This window comes from Antedon mediterranea, chromosome 7 (genome assembly GCF_964355755.1).
Source record: "Antedon mediterranea chromosome 7, ecAntMedi1.1, whole genome shotgun sequence".
Lineage (NCBI taxonomy): Eukaryota > Metazoa > Echinodermata > Crinoidea > Comatulida > Antedonidae > Antedon > Antedon mediterranea.
The window spans coordinates 2,528,139-2,556,103 of NC_092676.1; the positions used below are offsets into that span (position 1 = coordinate 2,528,139).

Below are 27,965 nucleotides of genomic sequence, written 5' to 3' on the forward strand. Positions count from 1 at the left end.
AAGCTTACTAAATTGGCTACATAAAAATTATATAGTATAGGTTACAAATCCATGAACAGCTAAAACAGCACCCTTAGGAATCCCAGATAGCACTACACATAATTAAAACATCCAGCTGTGATCTCTTGGCCTTTGCATGCCTTCCCGGCATCATTCCGTACAAATCCCTTTCCCCCATTTGTTACTTAACCGCTTCGAAGTTGAGGAAGTCAAGGATAACCATGGCAGCTTAGTCCGTTGTGTGTCCAGGGAGATACGCAATCACGTGCTGTAACGATACTGGAAATATACGAGACGCTTCATGGAGGGTTGCTATTCTGCGATATCAATGCTTGCCTGATCACGAATGCTCACGGATGTGTGATGCCTTAAACAAGCTTGGTGGCGCCATATTAAGACGTGATGTCCGTAAATTTTTGCAACCTTATAGATGTTGTTTCCTAAGAAATGGAAAATGTCAATCTGTTAAAACATTTTATAAAGTTTTGTGTTCATTTCTTTCATAAGAATCTGATACACCTTGTATATTTATCATTTGTCCAATTGAGGAGCATCTGAAACCTATAGCGTGCTACAGTATGACAAGAAAACATTTCATTTCTGCATTGTTTGACCTTTGACCCAAGTCATGTGATGTATATTTTATATGAATGTCAGCTTATATATCATAATTTGTAGATAATTACTATAGAAATAAAAAAATACAATCTTTCAAAATACATCATTTTTGATCAACATAATTATCACATTTTTATAAATTTTAACTTTAGTCTGTTATAAATATCCTGATTGAATTAACATCTTTCTTTTCCTACACGATTAAATTATCGTAATATTGACCCAAAAAATAATAATTTGTAATTACTTTGCCAGATATTCATACATATTTAAATCCAAGTTTACATTTCAATTTGTTAGAAAAACATTTGTTGTTGTAATACTGTTGTTTATTATTCATAATGCGTTTGTGTTTATTTGTCTTTTTAGTTTAATTTTATCCAGGTACTTTAATAAATTCATAAAAGTTGATATATTGATTTTTATTTATTATTCTGTATTTACTTTCATAATCTATGTTACCAAAGTACAGTTGAAATGGTTTATTGTTATTATTCAAATCAAAAGATGCATATACTCAACAGCACTTCCTTATTCTGATTAAACATCATTGATATACAAAGAATAAAGGATATTGTCAATGTCAAGTTATCAGTCATTTTATTTTTTAAAGATCATGTTTAAGAAATAAAATGAAAATATGAATAATAATTCCATCTGAAAATATGTACATGATGCCAAGGGGATCAAATATAAAGTTATAAATAACTTTCTTTCAAACTATAGAGGGCACTATTAATAACCAACTGATATTAAAATTAATGGATTATTTGATCACCTTTTTGAATCAAAATATAAAAAAAACAGTATATTACAAAAACGAAATAATTTCTTGTTCCCTTTATCAAAATGTAAAATATGAGGAGAAAACGACTACTACGATTAATATTTTGTTTTAGAGAAATTATGTTTGAATTTATTTTAAAAGAAATAGTGCCAAATAATTTACATGGTGAGTTAATACAACTAAATAATTAATACGATGATAAAAAAAAAACATTACATTAGTTTTGAATTATTTGTTGTTAAAATGTTAGTATAAAAACAGTGACTGTAATATAGGAGATTGAATTTCAAGATTTCAAAAATTGTTGACGATTTATTGAATTTGATGTAATTGAAGAAGGAAGGGAGTGGGGGTAACTGATGTAAGCGATCGTGCTGACAGCCGATAGAATCCTTGCGGAAGTTTTTGTACTGGGAATGATAATTTTCTGACTTTCTTTCGACAGATGTTCAGTCATATACTAAACTGAGCATTTGGCAAAGTTGTGAAAATATTATCTCCAAGGAATATCAAATAATTTTATTGTTTCTTAATTCTTCTTGTCAATGTCATAACCGACCTAATTCACAAATTGTATTAATATTATTAATTTTCAGAATTAAATTCAAAACTTTATTTATATCGTTATTTTCAGTAATACATTTCCAACTGATATATGAAAATATTATTATTATTAATTTACATTTGGAACATTGTCAATATTTTTTTTGTTTTCTTACTTATCTTTATTGTTCAGTGAATGCTTGATATTGTGCAAGGTTTTAGATAACATTTTTATCTTTTTAAAACAATTTAGATTTTTATCATTAAATAGAAGAGGGAATTTATCTTGGCTTGTCTAATTTTTTTTTCTTAAAACCTCTGCTGCCCTCAATATGAATATGATTATAGAGGGAGACATTCATGTTGTTCTAAACTCAGAGATTGTGTGTTTTTAATTGAATATCCATCATTTTTTAATTGTGTTTTAATGATATTTTAATTTTTAAGTACAGTAAGTAGAAAGCTTACATTTATCTTGATTTACTGTCATACATGTTTGTCCCCAATGTATAGTTATTATACAACCATATAATAAGGCATTAGGGAAGTGTTTTACTCAATTTATTCAACAATCTATGCCACAACTCAAATTTAAAAACCTTTTAAACAAAATTGATACAATTAGTAAACTCACCTAGGTAGTCCGATGCACTGCTTTCTAAATTGATTTATATTTCATTAGACTTCCTAATATGGTGTTATTTGTAATCAGGTTAATTAGCAATGACTAAAGTTCAATGTTAATTAATCCATTCAACAATTAGTCGGCGATTGGTAGTTATTAGCATAACATTATCATTCATATATTGAAATTTATGATTATATTATTGATTATTAATATGAATCATTTATTGACAAGTTTATTAAAACAATAGAAGAGGGTCGAGAATTACAATAAATCAATAATAATGATGTTTGGTGGTTAATTTGCCTTCCAATCCCAAGATCCGGGGTTCAATCCTGACCTAGTGACAGGGTTGATGGGTATGAAATAAAAAATTAAACAAAAATATTTATAATAACTTAGTATTCTCTTCATGTTCCATTGTTTTTTTGTTATTAATTTTTACAAAGAACTAATCTTTAAAAACGTTTTATTTTTATATTCTCAAGGCTTCAAATATTTAAAGTAGAATGATCCATGGATTATGATAACATTTTTTTGCCCAAATTTCTCAATGAAGAATTGGTTGATAATGCAGCGACAATTAGTGTCATTAAACATACTTAAAGTAATAAAACAGTCTACAGACATCCCGAGTTCTAACAGTTGCCGAGACGTAACTCAACTAAGAGCAACATCATAGTAAAGTACACCACCGAACTTCTTATAACAGGCTTTCTAATTGGTCAGGATGAGATGATACATATGCCTGATCTTGTAACAGAGTGTCCAATTGGTCGTGACTGAGAGTGACATGAAGTAATTGTAGGAAATTGTTAAACTCGTTCTTATGTTTGGCTAGGCTCATGGACTTGTTGTAAGTTTCCCCCTTGTGGGTATCCTATGTTTGGTATATGCTGTGTTTTTGTGCCCTCTTCTGAAATTAAGCTTAAAACAATCAGTCGCTTGGATTTCTTTATATAGTTTTTGGAATATTATTATTATTAATTTATATTATTATTAATTGTTTAGGTAAGTTACTTTCCTTTTTTACTGTTTATGTTTTTAAATTAAAAATCAAGTTATTAAAATTAAATTATAGTAAAGTAGTGTAAAAATTACCTGAATACCATTTTTCATACCAATTATGTACATGAGTTTATGCTAATTTATTTAAAATATGTTTTAAAAGTTATTGTCTACCACTAAATATGGCAAATACTAATTATAATTCCTTATTTAATTATGTATATTGTAAATTTATATAAAAACGGTCAATCAATTAATATTCACTGTTCAGTGTTATAAATGTATTAGTTGCTTACTTTTATTTATCAAAGAATATGAAAAGGAGTTGGGATTTATTACAATATTATTTTTATAAACACGCTCCATTTTCCAACTGACCTTTTGACACTTTTTCTGATATTTTAATGAATTTAAATTAACATTGACAACTTAGATATAATTAGCGTTTATCCATCAATATGTTACAACCTTCCTGTGTCGCCGTGTTATGATGACATAATCAGTTGGGGTTTAATAGCATCTTCTATTTTAAGCTGCGATAACTACTTACACCTTTTCGAACTCAAGGTTCCTATAGTTGTTATCTAAAAATTTATGTCAATATGTCTGTGAGATAAAATCATGTTCAACATAAAAAATTATGCGATAAGAGCAGCATGGAAATCGTACTATAGTAATACGAAACACACTAATGCAAAAGTTCTTAAAGAATTATTAGTCTGTTAATAATTAATATAGACTAAAATTAGATTTATTTCTTGGTTTTTTATCTGGTGCATTGATTGTTAAGACTTTATTTATGCATAGCATATTGTGTTCTTGTTATAAACTCACTATTGCTAATCTTTCAATATCTCTCTAATGAATGAATAATAATAATTTCTGATTAGTTGCCATGAGATTCAGTATTCGCATAAATTAGATCCAAGAGTTGTTATTTTTTAATTAGTAAATTACCCATATTAAAGGTCTGTTTGTTTGGATACTATTGTTGGTCATTTTATTGTTAATCAGTTTTGTTGTTGGTATATAATCATCTGGTTAATTTGTCAACAGATGGCCGAATATTAATATTTATTGCCTTGATATAAAATGAACATGTTCAGACACCTAGATAATTTATATGTGCAGTATTAAAGTAACATTTATAGCACTATAGTATCGTTTAAAAAATAACTTAAATTAACTTTTAATTTCTTTGTATATATTTCTCCATCTAAATCACCATCATCATTACTGATGTCTTTTTAACCCAATTTTTGTTAAATGTTATACTAGTAGAAGTATAGTTACCATACTTTTTTGCCATAAAGTAAATATTTCTACTGGATTTGAACCTAAAACATTGAGATTAGTAGGCACACATGAATGACCACCATGCTGCTGTGCCACTGCAATTATACAGTTTGTATACTGTTTAGGCAACAGGTCTTGAGAACAAACTTCTAAATGTAATTGATACAAATTGAATTCTATAAAAATGACCATTTATCATGTTAAATACTTGACCAATGGAGATTCAGTCAATTAGCACTTAGCTCTCACCTACGCATCAAGTTTACTGCTGACAAAAGAGGACACGGATAATGACGGATTAACTGAAGACGAAAAGGGCGCATTCAATCACAGATAACCTTGTTGTGTTTATTACCAAGTATTCATTGAATTTTTCAATAATTTTCCTTTCATTATTTCTAAAGGTTTGTCTGTGGTTGACTCACAATTGTTTGATACAGTCTGCCTTTTTCTTGTTTTCGATATCATTGGTTGATCTGTTCAAGTGATGGTTATACGTGTCACAATAGCTCTATAGTGATATATTTCAATACAGTGAACTGGATATATTTTCTGTTTATTGTTGAGAGTGTTGGTTTGATTGGTAAGGCCATAATAGTGTTTTTATCCCACGGCTGATCTACTACCTTTAATAAAGTGTAAATAAAGGTAAGGTACTGTAACTGATAGTTCTAAGTAGAATAGATTTTGATATTTATGCTAGAAATGTTATGTTTCTATCAAGTTTTGGTGTGTCTTTGCAAGCTTTGAAGTTTAGTTTTTTGAGTACCTTTTTATTAATAATGACAACTCTAGAGGTAACAACCACAGTTAAGTAAAATCTTGTAGGCATGTTTTGTTTTATTATGCCAATGTAGTAGTCACATTCATATCTAAAACTGTAACTTAAAGTTTTTGGATTGGTGATAGGTTAATGTTAAGTCAAAACTCATGACACATTTACCTCAAGCAAAACTACAGAAAAGCAAAGTTTTAATGGTCGGTGTCAAAGCATAAATCACATTCAAAATTTAATTGCTATTTGAAAATATCGTTTAATTAACTACATAATAAAGTTTAACAGCCGTTTTCTATCTTATCTGCTCACATACAACCAACATCATGTAATCACAAGGCGTTTAAATTGACCTTATTAAACCAAATTTAGAATCTTGCAAACTTAAAATTGAACTCGAAGACAGTAAGTCTTAGTCTTATCTTTATAAAACAAGTTGTGTTATTTTGGGTGGTTTAAAGACTCCTGTGTAAATGGCCATTAGAAATGAAAGTTGGGTAAAGAGAGTCAGTGTGAAAAGAGATTTTAATTGAATAGAAATTTTCATTGCAACTCCTGACCTCAGAATGAATAAAGCTCTGTCTACACTATCAAATTAGTTTGACATAAAAAAATGCCAAAATATGGTAGTGATATGCCTAAATATGGTACTGATATGACATCATCATGTCCATATAAGGGCACATTATTTTTTCACATAAAATTTGATACAGAACTTAAGAAATAATATCAACCATACTTGGTTATAGTAATGGCAACCCTCAAATTTTGGAACATTTTAAAAATGAACTGGATTGATGTTCTTTTCAAATGAACTGTGATAGGGCTGTCGGCCTCCTTTTTTTTACCATTGTGCGGTGACTTATGCATCCTGTCTCTATGGGAAACATTAATTGTGGTTACATAATTTAATGTTTCTTTCGTTAATTAATTTCCTCTCCAACATTATAGTTTCGTCTTTTAAATATCAGAATAATGTTCAAATATTTAAAATAATCTAAAGTTCAACAATGTCTCCCCATTCGTCAAGACAAATATTTACTTATTTGTAATTTAATTTTATTGGTTAATTAAAAGGTCGAAGTTGACTGTTATCGTCCTGAACATTTGATGAGTAAATATTTTCAATGAAGCAACAGGGTGTGGGCGAATGGATTAGGTTGTTGTTTGAAGACAATGCATGAGGTGATGGTCACTGGTCAAGGTGGACTATTATCATATTGGGGCGTATTTAAAGTTAATTGATATATAATATATAATGTACATTGTATACCCTATGTTGGACGTGCCTTGTACAGTACCTGGATATACTGACGAAATCCTATTTCCCAAGAGAAGGCTATGATACAAAAAGATGGAAAGACTGATAATGAACTTGTCTGCCAACCCCGCTCTTACGTGAAAGTCACACAACATACCACCACCAGCATTTCTTTTTGCAACACTGTTGAGAATAGTTTGATAACTCGACTGGAACACCCTAAGCACTACCCCTTAGACACTATGCGACACTCTAAGCACTACCCCTTAGACACCATGCGGCACCCTAAGAAGCACCTCCTTTAGACCTTTAGTTGTCGTACAGTAGCATACAGTAGGAAGGCACTCCCCACCCATAAAATCAAAGGATCATGTGATTATTCAAAATATGTTTTAAGCTACTTTATTTCTTCATTGCGGAAACAAATATAGTATTTTCTATCAAAGTATTTTACTATAGAATGCTATTGAAAGTGTAATGAATGATTTGAACAATGTGAACTCAATTCATTGCCGACAAGATGACCTCTGACCTGAGGTAAATGTTATAGTAATACTTTCTTTAGGTACGTCGGTATGTCAAACCTTACCTCATAATACTTTCTGTTGAATAACTTGCCTTTCCTTTCCAAAACAACAATTTTGTATTTTCAAAGTTTTGAACTGGAATCTCCATACAACAAGCTGTATTTGTTTTACTCGAGCTCCTATTATTGTATAGAGGCACACATCAGTCAGTATTTTGTACTTACCTTATTTTACACTCTCATTTAAATATTTGTCTTGATAATAATAAAGAAAATTCTTTGTAATATATTATGCAGTAGAAATAAAATGTTTATTATATAATTAACAATTAACAATATTTCTAGTTTTTCCTTATTTTGTTGAGTTTATACTGTACATAAAAGTTGTCTTTATTCATATTCAAAATTCTTTCTAGTAATATTATTGATCCTTCATGATTTAGCCAATTCCTATTTAAAAAAATATATTTGATGCAATACGTTTGATGTGGGTAAAACATAACTAACCTGCTTTGTTCTCTTAATGACCCATTGTTAAACCAAATTATTTTCTTTTCAAAACCTAAATTGATTTTTAAAAATCCTGCGGGCTCTTTAAGTAAACTACTATTAGGAGTCTTTGTCATTAGATAAAGTCAATTGTCGTAACTGTTGACGCGTAACATGTGTACGCTTTCGTGAGATTTTATGTTGCCTTTATTGATTGAATGTACAAATATTATTCTTTTAAATTCGTTTTTAGATCAATTGTGATCAAGGCGGAGTAGCGTCATCATCTTTATAAATTTCAAAGTTTTCTGGAAAATTACCTGAGGAAATTTGTGTGGTTAAGACTTTAGATAGAGGTTAAAAGTGCAATTGCAGGGCTTGTCTTCCGTATAAGATATTATAACATGCTTAAGAATTAATTGCTTTGCATGTTGCAAATTTTGTTAATTCAAAAAGCTTTATTCATTTGAAAACTTGGGGAAAATTAAAAGATATTTTATAAGAACTAAAATGTGCGACGTCACATTGTAAGGACTGAATTTTATTTTAAATGTGAAAATCTTCGATTTTACTCAATAACAATTTTTGAAAACTTGGGGAAAAAGATATTTTATATAAAAACCAAATGTGTGACATTCAAATTACAAGGACTGATTTGTAATATTCTAAAACACTTAAATAATAGTTTAAAATAAAATATATTGATATTTAATTTGCAGTCAGTGTTTGGTTACATTCTGACTATCGTCTTAGAGTCTGTGTCAGTTTTGCCCCTTCAGACTAAGTTTCTAGACACGCTCACAAGGGACAGTTGTAATACTTGTTTTGAGAAATATTAAGACGTGTAAATCTCATTCTTGATGCCCTTTTTGTATCTATAATAAACACATTGTTGTTATTTTTTTGTTGGTTTATGTTGATATTTATGTATGTTTAGTAAACATTATTTATTATTTTATTTTCAATAAAAAAAAAATTGTGAATGTAAAGATGATCTGTATTATGTGATTATGGTTTTTAATATGACCAGTTAGTGTTTAAAACACTAAAGTTTATTTTTAATAAAGAAAATTCCAAAGAAAGAAAGAATTTGTATTTATTACACTTAAAAATATATGTGCAAATTTACTAGTGAAATTAGTAAGCTTCAACAATTGGATTTATTTGTAATGGTATAAGAGAATTAGGTTTTTTTTTTTAAATATTGTGAAATTAATAATACTAGACTTACTAATGCAGTTAATTACTAAATACTGTTACTGGAAAAAAGTCTTTTTAAACAATTATAAAAGATATTGGAATTTTAAATGAGGGGATTTACCGTTTGAATAACATTTTAAAAGCGTGAACTTGAACCAAAATACAGAACGTCCCTGACCCGTCGTACAGGACGTAATCCTTGTCTGAGTTCCCTTTCAAATTTAATTCCTACTATCTGTGTTTTCAAAAAGTATGTGTGCACTGAGGCGTGACATTGCAGAGCTGTAAACCTGATTGCTGCAGCAGCATTGTCTGGCTTTGTAACGTTATCGGTTTATGGCTTTGTTTCTGGTAATAAGCACACGGTATTGTTTTAATCGCATTATCCTCTCGCCTAATAGTCATCGTATTTGTTTATAACGTGCTGGTAGTGGATCTTCTTCATGTCTATTTTTCACATTGATTTTTAAAATTGAATTATGACAATTTGGAATTTACCCTGTTGGAAATAGTAGGTAAGAAAGATCATTTGTTTTCTGTATTTTATTTGTTTCTTTTGTTTTTGAATGATTAATTGGAACAAAGATATAACAAAATTGTGTTTATATATTCTTTCTTCTGACTGGATTGCATTTTCAGTTTTCTATTTTTAATGTATATTTTCTTAATTTATTATTTTAATTATTGTATAGTTATATAAGTTTTCCTTTGTTGCCAAAATTGAATAAGTTCCAGTTAAAGTATCCAGTTATAACAAATCAAAAAATAAAATTAATATCTCTGCAAAAGGTGTTTATTGTATATAAGATTGAATTATGATTGACTTTTGTTTTTCTTTTTTCTCCTAAATTTCAGGGTGCACTTTTATCAAGCTCATTTCAAATTTGTATGCGTTTCCTTTTCATCTCTTTACTTTATCGACCTATTTTTCTAATTCTTTATATTTTACGATTATGAATAAAAGTTGATTTGATTTGATGAAGAAGTAAAAGATTTGATAAGGTAGTGATTTTAAAAAGATTAACTGAAGCTGAGTCAGCATTTAATTTAATAAAATAACTCAGGATGTATTACGTTTGTTTGTAATACAATTTACTCATTAGATCACCACACTATTGTTAAATCACTTTATGTCGATAAATGCCATAATCTACCAGTTTTAAAGAGATTTTAAAACCGTAAAAACTGTTAAAAATCAATTGTGTTAATATGGAAATCATTTTTTTGTCATGATTCTTCTAAATTTGTTATGTAAATAAAATTCAGAAGCAATTAATATATTATTTACATTTATATTAAAATATTAAATGCTTTACGTAATTTAATTGAATTTAATAGTTTAGTTGATTGATTAGTTTATCAAAGTCACAACAAGGCAAGGTGATTTAATACTTTTTATTTTATTCATGGGAAATAAAGGTTCCCACTAGGATGCAATGCAAGAATATATAAGTACAACGTAAGTGATTTGACCAATCGCAAGCGATGGATTATTCAAGATGTTGTTTGTCATTGGTCAACTCACTTGTGCTGCATCTCCTAGTGGGAACCACGATTAATATTTACATTACATGTTGTTGTGTTAATACAATTATTTGTAGTAAATATTTGCACATAAGCTTTGACATTAGACACAATGTTTAATCCATTTTAGTCATAATGCCGTTGCATATTATACTGGTTTGTAAAAAATTGACATAGAAAGAATTTAGCAAAAACAAGAAATGTGCACTAGGATAAAGTCTTTATGGAACAGGATGTATTTAGCAAATGCGGACGGACACTTAAGAACAGGTCTTTAAAATGTTAGGTGTTTAAGGAAATTCAACATGTAAGAAAGTCGTACCATACTGTTTGTAGATTACTTTCTATTGAATGAAGTTAGAACATTAGGCTATGTTTGTTCTTTATTTACTGTCTGCTCAGTTTCCTTAACTTTTGATTCATTTTTAGTAAAAAAACAAAAAATACAATCATTGTTTGTTTGTCTCATTATGGAGGTATGGTGTGTTACTACTGTATATGACTGTTTGTGGGTGTTATCCCAAATGACATTTGCAATTTATCATACATTCAACATTCTGACATTTTTAAAACATTCCAATGCCATTTATACTGTATGAAAATTTGGGAAAATTAGGCGATGGAATTATTTTCGGACTATTATTTGGGGACCCCTTTGGAAACAAGCCTCTGGGCTTAAAGGGCCATCCTCTGCTTTCCATGCTTATTTTCTTGTCTAGTCTTGTATTTTTATATTTTATGTTTCTCTTTTTATTTCATTTACATTATACTGTTTTATTTATTTGTACTGTATTTGGAAAGCAATAAATATTACTTACTTACTATATTAATAATAGAATTTTAAAGTGTTTTGTTTAATTTCAGCCTAATGTGGTATTATATACGTCGTCATGTTTATTTTCTATGAACCAGAGATTCTGAAATAAAAATTTGAATTGAATTATCAAGCATAAAGATTATAGTCGATAATTATTAATTAAGGATAAAATAATATTTACTGTATTTACTAGTACAGCTTTACACATTCATAGAATAGGCACTGTAGCACACTGGCTTGACCTGTTGGCCAGTAATACTCATACAATTTACTATCTGTCTCCAAACCTCACAACAACAGGAAGTTCATCGTTAATTCAACATGGATTATTCTTATCTTGTGATCAATATTATCTATTTATTAATACAATAAAAGTAAAAGAACAAAATGATAGTAATATTTCCCATGGAAATACACTTAATCCAAGTTTTGTTAAGTTAACTATGAGGATGTTTGCTTATTATTTATCTAACCTCTGTGACGCGTGGCGCTAATGCAGAATTATTGATGCACGTTAAAACACAAATCAGGTTTAGTGCTCAAAAACTGTGTTTCAGTCCATTAGTTAAACATAGTAATGACAATAATATTTTTAGATATCTATGTACGCCCTCGATTTTATGCAGTTCTTTTTAATAACTTCCTCAAAAGTGTTTGATATTTCCTAACATAAACGTTGTTGTCTTCCATTCTCAACAATCACTTTGAGCAGCAAGTTTTCAGTCAGCTAGGGCCATGTGCTTCTCTCTTTTACAGTCAAAATACAGTTAATAACTTTTCATATCACTTGATTTTTCACTAGCTATTGATAATTAAGGTAGGGATATAATTTATCAACACATCTTTTTTGCACAAGGCAACCCCACCCAATTTTTTTAGCACACAATCTGTTGCAGAAATCCAGGGTCCACTCCTGGTATCAAACTAGAACTGGTATAGAATGGAATATTCTTTAGTAGCGTACCCATTTTCAGTTCAACACATGTCACATTGACTACTTTAGGCTTTGAGCTGCAGTAGATAGATATTATTTTCAGTTCAACACATGTCATGCTTAGAGCTGTAGTAATCTGCTCATAGATATGTTTTATTTTTTGTTCAACAAATCTTAGGATTATTTTCCTAGGCCTAGAGCTGCAGCAGTAGCTAGCATACATATCTGTCAGATTGTCTACATTGCACATTGCAAAGTGTCGTCTACAATTCGTTTCCTTTCCCTGAAGTCTGATAGTCACTTTTAATTATGAATGGAATGTAGGCTATTGAGTGTCGTGTACTTTATCTTATATTGACTCTTATATCAAGGGGCTGTCGCATCTACAAACCTTAACCACATTGCTAAGATTGATAGTATATACAGTACACTATACAGTAGTGAGCTAGGGGCGGATTTTAAAAGGGAGAGGTTGTACCATAAGGGTTCGTAAAATGATTCATTTTCAACTAGGAAATATACCCGATCCCAAATGTTGCTTAAAACCTTTCCCAGTGCGATTCCAGTCATTTTGACGCACCACATGATGGATGCGTACAGTAGCAAAAACTTGTATTCTAACAAACAAACATATGCTTTCTCTCTCTATACTGTAAAAGGGAGGAAACTTAAAGATTTAAATTGCTCCTAGATGAAAATGAAATTCCCTTCTAAAATATTATATGTTTATTTGATACTACCACTACCAGCATAAAAGTAAATTGTCATTCAATCCTAAAACTTTTTATATAATACAATATAATGTTAAAGAGCTACAATGGGAAACTTATGCTATAGGTTGAATTCAGTATTAAAGATCATTATATTGGTTTTGATTGATCATAAATATTTCCATTATTTACACATTTTTTTCCTTGAATTTTGACTTTAGACTAACGGAATAAAAGACACACAAGACCAAATACGTAAACTTGAAGCCGGTAAGGAATCTCTTTTACTACAAGTTGCCGTTCTAACTGATCAGGTCGAAGTTCAAAGTGAAAAGATCAACGAACTTGAGTTCACGCTTTCGGAAGAAAACAAATTGGTTGCTCAGAAGGAGAGTCAGATGAAAGAGGTAAGGGAGGCTAACAAGGACAAAATAGCAAACCCAACAGAATGGTGATTGCTTCTCTGTTCAATGTTGATGTGAACATTTTAAAACTACTGTACTACTGTATGTGTACAAGATTCAGCAATAATTTCATGGATTTCTGTCAAAAATAATTTATGGTGGATGGGCAAATCTAATAAATTTGAGGAAGTTACTTCTTTAAATGGGTTGGGAAATGGAAGTTTAGCTACTGTAGGATTGGAAGAATTTATAAATGACCCTGTCCATGATTATAACTATATTTTTAGATTCTGCACCACAATTAAGCAATGCATTGACGTCATAACAGTTTTTATCTCCAAGATTCTTGAAATACTACTACTACATTTATTTTACATAATTGTTATGTGATGGTTTTTATGGTAACCTAGAAACAACGACAAAAGGATAACGCTTTATTTAATAGAGCAATACAAGTGATAAAACAATTCCGGAATTTAGGTTTCAGTCTCGCTACCAGATCCGTATAACAGTAAAAATGCTGTAAGCTGATAAAACAAAGGCACTTAGGAGAATATGTGCACACCTGGTTGGACTCTAATGGTTTACATAACAAAGATACTTATTGTAATATGATATGGGAAGCATTAGGAATTTAACTCGTTAGGATTTAACCGAATTGATCATTATATCCGTATCTGCAGCGCTCGTAGATTGGTAATCAAGTTCATTTTATGCAGGCGTAGATACTATATTGTATTCATACTTTAATGTTGTGTTGATTGTAATGGCGGCGTCTTAATATCAGGGTCATGTTTTATGTTATTGCGGTTTGTAAATCTGACCTTTTGTAAAATTATTTTTATGCAAATATTTTATAGTACTTATATTTATAATCTGCATTATCATTATCAATTTCATCAATATCATCTTCAGATCTTTAGCATCATTGTCATCATCATCATCATCATCATCGTCATCATCATCATCATCTTGATCATGTTTTGTTTCATCCTGATTATCATCATCATCATCATCATCATCATGTTTCATCCTGATTATCATCGTCGTCGTCGTCTTGATCATGTTTCATCCTGATGATGATGATCACCATCATCATGATTCATCCTGATAATCTTCATTATCATCAACATTATCAATTGGATATATTATTTCATATTTTTACTACAAATATTTTTATTTTAGGAAATGAGCTTAAGGCATTCACTGGAAAGCCATAAGTTAGACTTAATTGCTGAGATCACAAGCTTAAAGTTACAACTGAATGGTGCTAAGCAAGAACTGACAGAATGGAAGGAAAAAGCCATAGAAAGCAAGGTAATAAACATAATCATCTATAATCTGAGCGTGAAGCTTAGTTCTCATTTGCCAATTCACTAGGTGTCTACACACTATTTTATTAGCCAGGATGAAAAACACAAAATCTATAATCATGAAATTTAAAATAATGTCTGGGGTAGATCTTTTTTAATAAGCCTTGACGTGGGAAATAATTAGAATCATAGAGATAAGATAGAGAACTGTAATATCTCTATGTTAGAACTGATTTTTTAATAAGCCACAAAGTAAGTTGGGTTAATAGCAAGTAGAGGTTTGACTACTGTCACCAGGCTAGTAGGCACTACTTTTTTTTTTTTCTCTTTTGTGGCGTGAACCACCACCTTTATTCTTTCATATCATAATTAAATACATTACAAATAAATCAGTAATATCTGTCTTCATATGTTCTTTCTTTAATTATATTGTTTTCCATTAATATTCTACATTTTTCTTTATCTTTTTCTGCTCAAAAAAAAAATATCAGTAATTTTTGTCAATTTTAGTTTTTCACATATTGTTTCCAATATTATCCTCCTGCTTTCATGGTTTGTTATTATTCACATTGTACACAGACAATATACATACCATTTATATACATCTTATAGACATTATATACAAAGATATAAAACAACGTTTAATAAATTTATTAGGTACCGGTAACTCTTTTAACATTATATGAGCGTTAGTTTGTTCAGATCCTTAACAATAGACTTAAATACAATCCAAGAGTTTTTACACACTGGTTTGTTTAATTCAGTTAAAATCTTAATGTTATATATTGAGAAGACAGCTCAATTGAATATAAGTCATTTTTGTATTCACAATCAGACCCTAAAAGAAGTTCTCTAAAAGAGCTTCTGCCATTGTCAATATTTTTAAAAATGTTATCTATGTTTGTCCATAAAGTTTTATTTCGTATGCATTCAAAAAACATGTGTTTTTCGTCTTCAATTATCCCACATAAGTCACATACATTATTCATTTTCACATGCCACTTATGAAGCCTTTGATTAGTCGGAACAATTTTGTTCAACAGCTTGTAATTTAGTTGTGCATATTTTTTGTTTTTTTCATTTTTCACTTTTTTTATCCAAACATCACTCCAATTTATTTTCTGAGTGTTAAAGGCCATATTCCATTTGCCCATTACATGCGGATAAATAAATTTTTCTTTAATAAAGCACGAATATATAAGTTTTGTTTCCAGCATATAGGCGTCATTCGTTATGATGCACTCATCTTTTATATTTGTAGCCACGTTCTTGTTGTAATTTTTAATTATATTAATCCAATCTTTTGGAATAGCATCAACTAAGGAAGCATATTCCATGAGCCAGTTTATTTTATTACGTAGTGTTTCAAGGATTTCATTAGATGTTTTCAAACGGTTAAAATTAATTATATCAAATATTTTTTTAAATCCTGAATCAAACCAATTTTTATAAAACAAAGACCTTTTTTTGTACACAATATATTTGTTTCCCCATAAACTTTGATTAACAACTTCTTCATAAGTATTAATTTCATGGCAGCAGTTTTCGTTAAATTCAGTACAACATTGTATCACTTTTAAATAAAAAGGAGGAATGTTTTTCAAAGTAATGCAATTTACCAGGTTAATATTTGACATACTAAAGAACAATCTTTCATTTCCAAACTTATTTATATAATATGTTGGTAATAGCTTCCATCTCACATGCTTTCTACATATTAATTTTCTCGCCCATGCAACCTTGAGCGCTTTGACCTGTAATGCAAAATCCGGCATATTAATACCTCCATCTTTTAGCTTGCCAATTAATGTCTTTCTTTTAATTTTTTCCCCTTTTCCATTCCATAGGAAATCGTATGTCAGTTTATTCACCTGTAAAACAACATAATTTGGTACATCAATTATAGAGGCGTTATAAATTAGTTTAGATAAACCGAGACTCTTTAAAATTGTAACTTTTCCAAAATATGTAAGGTTTCTACCTTTCCACGTGTTGAGTAGTCTTTCTAAACTTAACAATTTATTAGCCCAGTTTAGTTCTTGACATTCATCCTTTTTATAACCTACATATATTCCTAAAATTTTAATTGGTTTTTTAACCCAATTTAAGTTACATGGTAGGCACTACTTTACTCAATTGTGCTTGCTAGTTTTAGTTAAAAGGTATATAGACAGATTACAAACAAGTTTTTCTCAATAAAATGTTTTTGTATTTTTCAGTCTTCTCGGATGGAGAAAGAAAATGAGTCCATTCAGGAGAAATACAAATCAGCACAGGTAATGAAAGGAGAAATAAAATTCAAAAAACGAATCTTAAAATTCAATTGTTTTGGAATGTAATTGGAAACATTAAAAAAACTCTGTAATTCAGTAGTTGAATATCAGGGCCCCTGAATATCAGGGCCCCTGAATATCAGGGCCCCTTGATATCAGGGCCCCTTGATATCAGGGCTCCTGTATATTAGTGCCCCTTGATATCAGGTCCCTGGATGTCAGGACCCCTGGATATCAGGGCCTCTGAATATCAGTTCCCCTGCGAGGGACCTGGAATGGACACCCTCTCTAATTTATGTTGAAATAGAAAATAAATAAATGCCTATTGAAAATAAACAAAACCTATAAACTTGTTTATTCTTACTGATAAAATATATCGATGAAATATCACCATAATATGTATAATTTAATCTTCTCTATTATTCTTAATTTATTAATTTTATTTGATTTATGAACCAGTTCTCTTTCTAATGTTTTTAATAGTGCACAATCTATTTTCTTGATTAACTATGATTTTGATTTATTTGTTTACATTCTTAAGCTTAACATCAATGATTTACATACAGAAGCCAATGAATGGCAAGAGAAATACATGATAAGTCAGGTGAGCAGATCCAGCCTACAAAATTACCCGTCCATTTTTTGTTTTAATTTTAAATTGACTTATAAAAATAAACATATCATCCCAGTCACTATTAGACAATAATTAGAAATACTCTACAACTAAACAACAAATCCATGTTCACAAGCAGGCTTTGTATATATTCATTACTTACATGAATGAATTCTGATGGGAACATGTGTCTCTCCTCTCCCCCGACATCCTCTCCTTCTTAACCCCTTCCCCTCTCAACCCCTTCCCTTTCTCAACTCCCCCACCCCCCTCTCAACCCCTCCCCTCTCAACCCACGCCTTCCTTACCTCTTTGTAGAAACATAGTGCTTAAATAGTTATATTTGTTTCATATAAATATTTCATTCCATTTCCATTTACTCTTGGTTTCTTATTTCTGGGTCAAACACTAACAGATTATAACACATCATTTTATATCATATTTTATTTTTATATGAGCTTTCTATATATATATATTGCATGGTATTTTATTTTTATTCATTTTTCACTTTGAACTCTGACCTACCAGACAATCATATATCGAAATAGAATAAATGCTTTTTACATCCATATTTTCACCATGTGTTTTTCATGAAGTATTATACCCTTTATAGATGTCGAATATTGTTTACAAATCTATAAATTACAAGTAAAACCATGGAGTAAAGAATAAGAGGAGACACAACTTGAATAGTTCAGTCAGTTCATCGTGTTTACCGCTTGCTTAAGGCTATGCTTGTAATGAGTATTTAAGGAGGTGCTAAACACTGCCGTTACGTAACCCAATTAGCAAAGAGTACAATGTTTACTGCCCGCGGTCAATTTTGGTGTTAGTACACATGCGTATTAGGACGTCACAATACTCTTGCTAGGCGATGTGCGTTCAAGCGTGAAAGGTGTACTATATACTGTTTGTAGACCTACTGAACTTGTATTCCGACCTTGTTTATTAATTTTTATTAAAAAGCAGCGCTATATATATATTCTACTGGATATCTTTTATTAATAAATTAATAATACGAGTTTTATACGGCACCAACAAAGGAATTATATTTATATGGTTTACTGTGTACTAAATGTTGGTAATTTCTCCAGACAACTTATCATGAATCATGATGAATAAATGGGTTTAATAAGGACCAGTGGTGGTGCCAGCGGGGGGTTACGGGGGCTGTATCCCCTCGTCGTCTCCCCCCCCCCTCCCCTCTTCCCCGTCTGGGAAACGCGAGTACTTTTCGTCGGGGAATATAATATACAGTAAAAATCATTCGCGTTCACTTCGTATAACTTCAGCGCCTAGAAAAACCGCGACGTTCCATTTTTTTTAGTACTGTACGTTGCTTGGTGGAGCGGAGAGCTATTGCACTTTGCATGCATGATTGCCAGCGATCTAATAAACAATGAATAGGTACCCACTTGTCTGGCGGTTCCCCTTTGTACGAATTGTTTAACATTGGACCTGTTCCATTGCGGTTTACGTGTGATATCATGTTCCATCCAGGGACCAGAATGTGTACTGTACTAGTTACTTTCCAGGCGAAGTTTACAGCCGCATCAGTCATGATCGACGTACGCAATACAGCAAAAGGGTACGAATAATGTTGGCGATCTATTGTTCGTATGTCCGATTTTTTAATTTTACGATTAACCGCTATGTACCGAACTGTACATAATCCTTTTTTATACAATGGCTTATAATTACAAAAGAGCATAGACTATATTTGTAATTGAATTTTTAACCAACACATATCATTTGTAGTTGTTGTTACGGGTTGATACTAAACGAATATTCTCGTAGTACCGTACCATTTTATACCATATTATATAATATTATAATAACGACCAACCGAAAACTAAAACTAATTGATTAATTTCTTCTTTAATAAAATATTACTACTATTTGTTTTCTAACGTTATTACAATTATTAATATATTAATATAGACCTACATAAAAAAAACCTATTATTATTATTAATATTGTTTATTGTTACTATAGGCGCGCCTATGCCTGAAGCTATTAGGCCTACCGGTTACGGTATGCACTAAATATGTCCATCATTATGGGATTAAATATTATCCTTATTTAGGCTATTTATTAAATAATAATATATTACGAACTACTAGGCCTATGTGTAGCCACAAATCGTTAAACGATATATAATTTAAGTCCTACAAGTTCACTGAACTCTAAGTGATTGTAAAAATCATATATTTTATGATATTAATATCATAAATAATTTAATTATACAATATCAGACTAAATTAGAAGAATGTTAGTTTTGCTAAACAGTCATAATATAGACTGAAACATAAATTAAATGTCATATACAGTAATAAAAATAAGAAATTGTGTCGTTGGAATTCTACTATACGTATATTTTTGAATATTCATGAGAACAAATTATATAATTTTTTTCATGCGCGCATTTGCGCGCACTAAAATGTGATTTTAAAATAAGTTGGAGTCTTTAATATGCTACAAAATGCACTAGGGTTCGTAAATTAAAAAGTTGCTTAAACGGTAAAATTTCGATTTACCAAATGATACGTCTATGGCTTGATAAAAATATGATTAATTTGTTAGCTGGTATAAAAACTGCGATATCTCCGTGAAAATTTACTCGATTTTTAAACGGTTTTTTCGAGAAAAAAGCTCAAAGAACAATGAACAACTGCACAAAGGTCATGCTTCACTATGATGTATTAGAAACTACTGCGCAGCCTCTGTTTACTTTTTTTGTCACCGATGTCATGCCTGGCTTCTTCCTTAATTAGGGTGTTACGTAATCAGAGCCGACTCTGCAGTGAGCTGCACGGGTAAACAGGATGTTCTTCAAAGGATCGTTATGGGAAGTTTATTACCCTATGCTTAAGCACTACCGCACAGCGTGATACTAATTGGATTAACTGGATAGCTAGGCCGAGTTGTGCCTCCTCTTATTCTTTACTCCATGGTAAAACATTATAGTGGTAGATTGGTGATATATTATTGTCCAGAAAGTTCTATAACCCAGGTTAATACAGAGTATCCTAATTTTTAGTGATAAATTCTGGATAGATTAGTGTCTATGTACCGTAACCCTGATTAATACAGAACATTCTAGTGAAAGATTATAGTCTATGTAACCCTAGTAAAATACAGAGCATTTTAGTGATAAAGTGATGATAGATTATTTTCTATGTAACCCTGGTAAATACAGAGCATTTTAGTGATAGACTGATGATAGATTATTGTCTCTGAACCCTGGTTAATACAGAACATTCTAGCAATGCCCTTTCCTGATGTGTACTTTTAAATTTTGTAAATATATAGCAGAAAGTCAATTACAACCATAGTTCTGACACTAATATCATGCTCTCGTTCACTAACAAATCATGTCTGCTATTTTTGATGCCCTAACCTCCTCAACTTTGTTTTTCTGTCTGGCTTTTGCTTACCACAAATAAAGTCATACGCCTAACATGTAATTAAGAGGAAAACAAACAGACGAACAAAACCGTTTAATTACGAGAGCGGACATTTTTGTTTTCCAAATTTTATCTAGATACATTCATTAGCATATATTAGAAATTATAATGAACAAACAAACAACAAATATAGATATAAATATTTCAATTTTATTTGTTGTCCTTTAATAAAATTTCTTCCCACGGAATGGAACTATAGTGTCATAATGCCCCATCTTGCAATGGCATATTTATACTCCTCTCTCTGTGTGTTCCGTACAGTGTATTTTAGATCCTGTAGTATGACTACGTTTTTGTTAAACTATAGTTTTGTAGTTCAGTATTCTGAACTCAATACTGTTCTTGTCTGTTTTTAATTTTATAGAATTTATAGAATAGCAATAGAAAGCATCCAATTGTTTTATTTATTTGTTGGTGCCAATAAATTGTTTGTTTGTTGGTGCCAATAAATTGTTTGTTTGTTGGTGCCAATAAATTGTTTGTTTGTTGGTGCCAATAAATTGTTTTTTTGTTGGTGCCAATAAATTGTTTGTTTGTTGGTACCAATAAATTGTTTGTTTGTTGGTGCCGTTAAATTGTTTGTTTGTTGGTGCCGTTAAATTGTTTTTTGTTGGTGCCGATAAATTGTTTGTTTGTTGGTGCCGTTAAATTGTTCGTTTGCATGCATCATACTGTAGTGTCATTGTCTGTCGCCCTCATTTTGTTTTTATCATATCATTCGCTTACCTTCTGTAGTCATTACTTCTTTTCTGTCATTCTAATCATAGTTATCATAATATTTCAATTATCTTGTTTTTAATCTTTCAATTATTATTTGAATTAAATGTTTCTAAATTGATAATTTAACACAAATTATTTATGAAATCAGAAATACATCAATTAATGCTTATCCCAATTATTTATATCCATATTAATATTTACTTACATTACACTGTATCGCCCTCTAAGGTTAAACTCGTACGAACTCAAAAGGATGCTTCCGAGTTTCGCACTAGGTCCGTGCAGGCCTATGTAAGTTGCGTTCTTAGGTGGATTGTTCAGTAGCGTGTGATGTGCCTGCCATATACCTCTTCTGAAAGTTATTTTAGAAAGTGCTATGTCATTCAAAAATAATTTTTCCATGTGAACAGATGTTTACATTTGGAGTGGAAATTTACTGTGTGAACACACATTTAAAATGAATTTTTTTTTAAAGGATGCTTTTTTAAAATTTGAACAATATAGTGCTTTCTATAAATAGCAACTTGCTTTTTGCTACATGCTATTTGGAGGCAGGCTCTTTGGGGAAAATATCGAAATAGCACAATTTCATCACAGATTTCGTTTTAAATGTACAAGTTCGCAAGAGCCTGCCCCCCCCTTGATTTTCTCCTTCCTCTGCTTGTCACGGATTTAAGCTATGCTACAATATCACATTGCATTTGTGAATCAGATATTTGTCATTAGTTACATTACACTCGCAACATTTCATCTTATAAGTTAATATCAATCAAAAGTATTTTCTTCTTCTGTGGTATGACAGATATAATGGATGTGTGTATTGAACTTCCACTAATAATTATTAGAATCACGTTTATTTACACATTGAATAAAGTAATAAACTTATTTCTATTTACCAACCCTCTACTCCTTATTATTTGAATGTCAACATAAACTGCATGGTTTGAGATTTTTATATATATTTTTTATTTTGCATAATTATTTTATTTATATGAACAAGCTTGCTTTGCATTTATGATATTTTTTATTTTTTATAATTAAATTTATTTTCTCACCGTATAAAGTATTTTGATGTTTGTTTAAATTTATTTATTAATTTTCGTAAACCAACATAAAATAAAATTTGACAATTTACACATTTACAGGAGTGAATTTATTTACCAAAATCCATACCATAAAATATATTAGGATAATAATAAATATGAAATTCATAATCTATAATTATGAATGAACTAAAAATAGTAATTTAAATTTTAAATGATTATTAATCTGTATCAGTCGTTAAAGAAGCCAATCATGAAGCAACAACAAAGTGGAAAATATTTAATGATGACGTTTTAGTATCCATTGACGTTAGTGAGTGGGAGTCCATATCCAGTGACGTTTATTATTAATTTTTAATATTTTCAATTAACAAATATATTTACTTCAATGCAACAGATGTTTTCTTTAATTTTTCACTGTGTTTTAAAGCATTTCCATTTTGGCAAACTGTTTGTGAATTTGTCTACACTATCAAACTTTATGTGACAAAAATATGTGATGTGCTCAAATTTGAAAATGATGATGTCATATCACTACCATATTTGAGCACATCACACTAGTGTGATAGTTAGCTTTACTGTATTGGATATACAGTTGAACTCTTATTAAGAGATGCCCTTGGGACGTCCCAAATACCTATTATTGGAGGTATAAACCTCGTCAACACTGTTGTTAGTAAAATTAAACTTATCATTAAAAAAAAAAATATGCATGTTGTTAGAGCTCTGAATAAAGTCTGTTTTTCACTAAAATATTAAATAATTTTGAAATCAATTTATTGGTGTATTTGTTATTATAATATCAAATAATTTAATTTACTAATTATCTTTGAAATATTTTTTTGATTGACGTTAATTTATTAGATATTTTTATTTACTAATTTTTAATAATATTTTATTCCATGTTTATTTAATTATTTTGACATTTTTGATATCTTATTTCTTCCATAGAATGAAATTAAAAATTTGGAAGCAAAATTGAATGGGCTCAGAGATACAGGTAAAATTAGACACAAAGAGTACTAAAAAAAGAACAGTTGTGGATTTTGTTTAACCATATTAGTAAAATATGGTATATTAACTGAAATTTAATTAAAAATATGTTTAGTATAATTTAATAACCAAGGGATGTTTTGTTATTACTAATATTGATGATGAAACTATGTAATTACCTTCTGGTTTATAAAAATTTAGATACGGAGGCAATTAAATTGAAAAAAGCAGTTGAGTCGTTGATGTCTGCCAATGAGGAGAAGGTAGGTTTCCTTAAGTCATGTCTACACTATCAAACTAGTTTGACAAAAAAAGTGTTATGTGCCCAAATATGGCAGTGATATGACATCATCATGTCCATATATGGGCACATCACATGTTTTTGTCGCATAAAGTTTGATAGTGTAGACAGAGCTTTGGAAATGGTTCAGATGAAATAAATGATAGGTGATGGTAAAGGTGGTGTCTTTGGCTCTTGCGTTGATGGGGAGGTTGCATTTGGAGACAATTCGTTTGTTTATTACTAAAATATGAACTGAAATCAAGGTTATGTATGTATAATCATAACATTACAGTCAGGTCACAACTATTATCCATTTATTTGGTCCTTAAAGAATCCTAATAGGTGTCCTACTGTTTTTTATGGAGATTTGACCAACTAACACCTGTTTGGTCTTCCTTGCCGTTTATGTCTCTGTTTAAATGTATTTACCAGAAATTGAATAAATAATGACAAGCAAATTAAACTTTTTTTTCCAACCTAGGAGATGAAAATTGAGGAGCTTCGGCAAAGCATCAATTCTTACAAGCGCATTCAACAAGAAATGGTGCTAACAACACAGGGTAGTCAAAAGGGACTGGACTTGCAAGAGGAGGAAGAACTGCAACTGGACAGCAGTCCATCGGTCAGCTCAGCAGGCAATTTAGACCAAGATGAAACCATCAGGGACCAGGTAACATTGTTGGTAATCAATTAATTAGGGAGTGAATTTTTTTATTTACTAAAGCAGTTTATTTTGTGCTGGGCTTACCTGAATAAACCAACATAGATCTTCTCCACTCCAGTGGAAAACAGTATTATTTTCTAACATGGTTGTTAATTTTACCTTTTCAGGAGCGGCATCAAGCCACGCTACACATCAACCTCGCTGGACCAAGCGCTACATCAACACCAATCAACGCACCAATACCGCCCCCAGTCTCTGACGATGGTCTGCTTCGGCCACGAACTCTGGATATTATTAGTCAAGAAGAGGAGTACGGTCAGCAAGTACGATCCTCTAGCATGGACAATATGAAAAGACCTCATCATCTATCAAATAATGTAGGTGTATTTACGGATGATAGTGTCGGTTCTTATATTGAAATTTTTTTTTGATAACTAGCTTCATTTTAGCATATACCTTTTCATTTCTTATATGAGAAATGAAATTCGAATTATCAAAAACTGCTGTGATATGTATTTGTAACATGTTGATAATACATGTTTGTCAAGTGTATAGGACACAGGATCAAAGTGGGTTAACTGGTGACTCGTTTAGGGGTTGAAGGGTACACAAGTAGACCATACACATTAAGAGACAAAGGATACAATAAATGTTATCACCTAATTTTTAAAAATATACATATTTTCTTATGCTAAAATTAGAGGATTGAGAGGGCCTCAGTAGAGGGGGAGGGGGGAGTGGTGAACTTATGACTTAGTTAGGGATTGAAAGGTACATAAATCCATATAGTAGACTAAGGATTATTTATACTTTTTATTTGAATCGGTTTTTTACTATTGTGAAAATAGTATTCAGCAGCTGGAGTCTATAGCACACTGCCCTCACCAAAGACACGTAACTTTCTGGACGTCCATCATTCTGAACCAACGACACCAGAGAGGATGAAGAGAAACAAAACCAGGGTCTCCTTCGGAAAAGGAATCTTTAAGCGAAACACCAACAAGATGCAGAGCGCCCCCAATCTGAGTAAGTTCAAATTAATTTATTTAATAATTTTCTTTCTAACCTTATGATACTATTAATGCAGGGTTCTCAAAACCAAACTTTTGCTGGTTGCTTACAAGCTCCTCAAGCTGCTAAAAAGATCTAAAAATGTTTAGGTAGCAATAACTAGGAGGTTGAGGAGTTAGGTATCCTAAAAATAGACCAGACAGATATTAGCCTATTGTCAAATAACTTGGAGTTTATTTACTGCCCTCTATAAAAAACAAACAAGAACTTTCTTAGTTTATTTGCTGCCCTCTACATATGAAATGGAACAGACTTAAAAAAAGAAATTTTTTTTTAAAATTTATTTATTTTTTATTTGAAATGAAACAGACTTGCTTAGTTGACTTTTAGCAGACAAATTAGTACATTTTACTGAGTACAGCTGAGTAGAAGAAGTTCTATACATTCTATCCGTAATTTTCCTTAACAAACCTATTTTGCTTATCATTGTGTTTTGCCCTAATATATTGTTCGTATGATTAAGATCATTTCTAATTAGTCACTGATTCCTGAGGCCATATTAATTAGTCTATTTTAGTGAAGAATACATTCAACATTTATAATAATTAGTACGCTGAAAGGTTTACTAGTTATGTCATTGTTACCATGGTGATATAACATCAGTTTTTTTTAGTACTAATTACATTTATCTAATAAATCATTATTTGCATTTTATAATCATAACATGTCAACCAATTAAATACAAAAAGCTTTAATAAAACAATCTTTAATAACACTATTTATCTGTTGTTTTCCTACCAAATAAGGTCATGTATACTTTTCATCATATAAGCAATTGTTTTAGAAGATTTTTACCAATAATTGGATCTAGCATTTCCGAAACGTGTCGGCATTAACATTTAGAACATTCTGTTTGACGATTACCTTGTGGTGTTTTTATTGATTTCAAATTTTGTTGGTATCATTTTGAGACACGACCTTAGCGTGTATCCTTCTTAATTAAAATTAAACAAAACATTGACATTTAGGATGTTTTGTACAGAGCCTTCAATTTTCGTATTTACATAAAACTGAACGTTTAATACTGTATTCATCTTTTTAGATTAATTTTCTTAATGTTTAGCATTCATGAATGTTTTCATTCTAAAGATTAATTTTGATTAAATTACAAGAACATGTTATTAGTGGCAATATTTCCATTTATGTCATTTGCATATAAATACAATATATATATATATAGAAATCGTGTGTTCCTCTCAAATTCAAATTCAACAAACATTTATTTCATCAAATGCCATACAAATATTACAGAGCATAAACTGAAGACCAACCTAAAAGTAAACTTGTCTCAGTTGGCCCTTAAAAAAATAATAAGAACAAGTGAGATACAAATAGATAGAATAAAAACCTGGCAAAGATAAATTCTCCTAAAAAAACAATTAATACAAAGTCACATAATTCTTGTGTTGTTGTAATGTACCCCAATAGTAATATAGTTTCATACTGTACATTCTAAAAGTTGTGAGGTAATTTCCCGATAGATCGTAATCAAAACGGTACTGGGTTTGTCTACTAGCATTCCTGCTCCCAACCAGTAAATCCATTCATAGAAGCCTTTATGAAGTAAAGCCTACCTGGTGGTGGCCATAGAACGGTCCCGAGATAACGACTATATTTCGGCTTTTAGTCGATAGAAGTTTGAAAAAATTGTTAGAGATAAAGTATACAATGTTTGATTATGTGTAGATGTGTGATTTGTTCTTTTATTTAAATTATGTTCTGCATAAGGAAACATAGTTTAGTTTTTAAATACTGCTTAAATCAGTGATTCAACTAAATTGCTAGATACAATGTTTACATTTATGAATTTAATATTTATTTATTCCTTTCTAATGTTTCTATAAATATGTGCATTAATACCAATTAGATAATTAAATAATTGATGGAATTTTCATGATATAATAATATGAATTCCATATTTATTTATTCGTTTTAAATGTTTTCCTAATTATTTAATTTCATTCATAAATGTGAATTTGTATAACCCCTTGGATCAAACATAATTTGA

The 27,965-nt window shown here is 30.5% G+C and overlaps 1 protein-coding gene across 20 annotated transcripts in view; it reads left to right on the plus strand.

Moving 5' to 3' along the window:
• Window positions 1-27,965, plus strand: part of LOC140053840 (liprin-beta-1-like) — a 125,535-nt gene that overhangs the window by 52,139 nt on the left and 45,431 nt on the right. For 12 of the 20 annotated variants that reach the window (XM_072098527.1, XM_072098539.1, XM_072098531.1 and 9 more), the window contains 10 exons: window positions 13,335-13,520; window positions 14,703-14,834; window positions 17,050-17,106; window positions 17,645-17,707; window positions 22,132-22,194; window positions 23,898-23,946; window positions 24,141-24,202; window positions 24,704-24,892; window positions 25,054-25,263; window positions 25,735-25,912. In XM_072098527.1, coding sequence (XP_071954628.1) covers window positions 13,335-13,520; window positions 14,703-14,834; window positions 17,050-17,106; window positions 17,645-17,707; window positions 22,132-22,194; window positions 23,898-23,946; window positions 24,141-24,202; window positions 24,704-24,892; window positions 25,054-25,263; window positions 25,735-25,912 — 1,189 coding nt within the window. Of the gene's footprint in view, window positions 1-3,197; window positions 3,430-5,397; window positions 5,526-7,413; window positions 7,451-9,486; window positions 9,644-10,938; window positions 10,960-13,334; window positions 13,521-14,702; window positions 14,835-17,049; window positions 17,107-17,644; window positions 17,708-22,131; window positions 22,195-23,897; window positions 23,947-24,140; window positions 24,203-24,703; window positions 24,893-25,053; window positions 25,264-25,734; window positions 25,913-27,965 lie in introns of those variants that run through there. The other 8 variants (XM_072098546.1, XM_072098543.1, XM_072098545.1 and 5 more) reach the window with 8 other exon arrangements.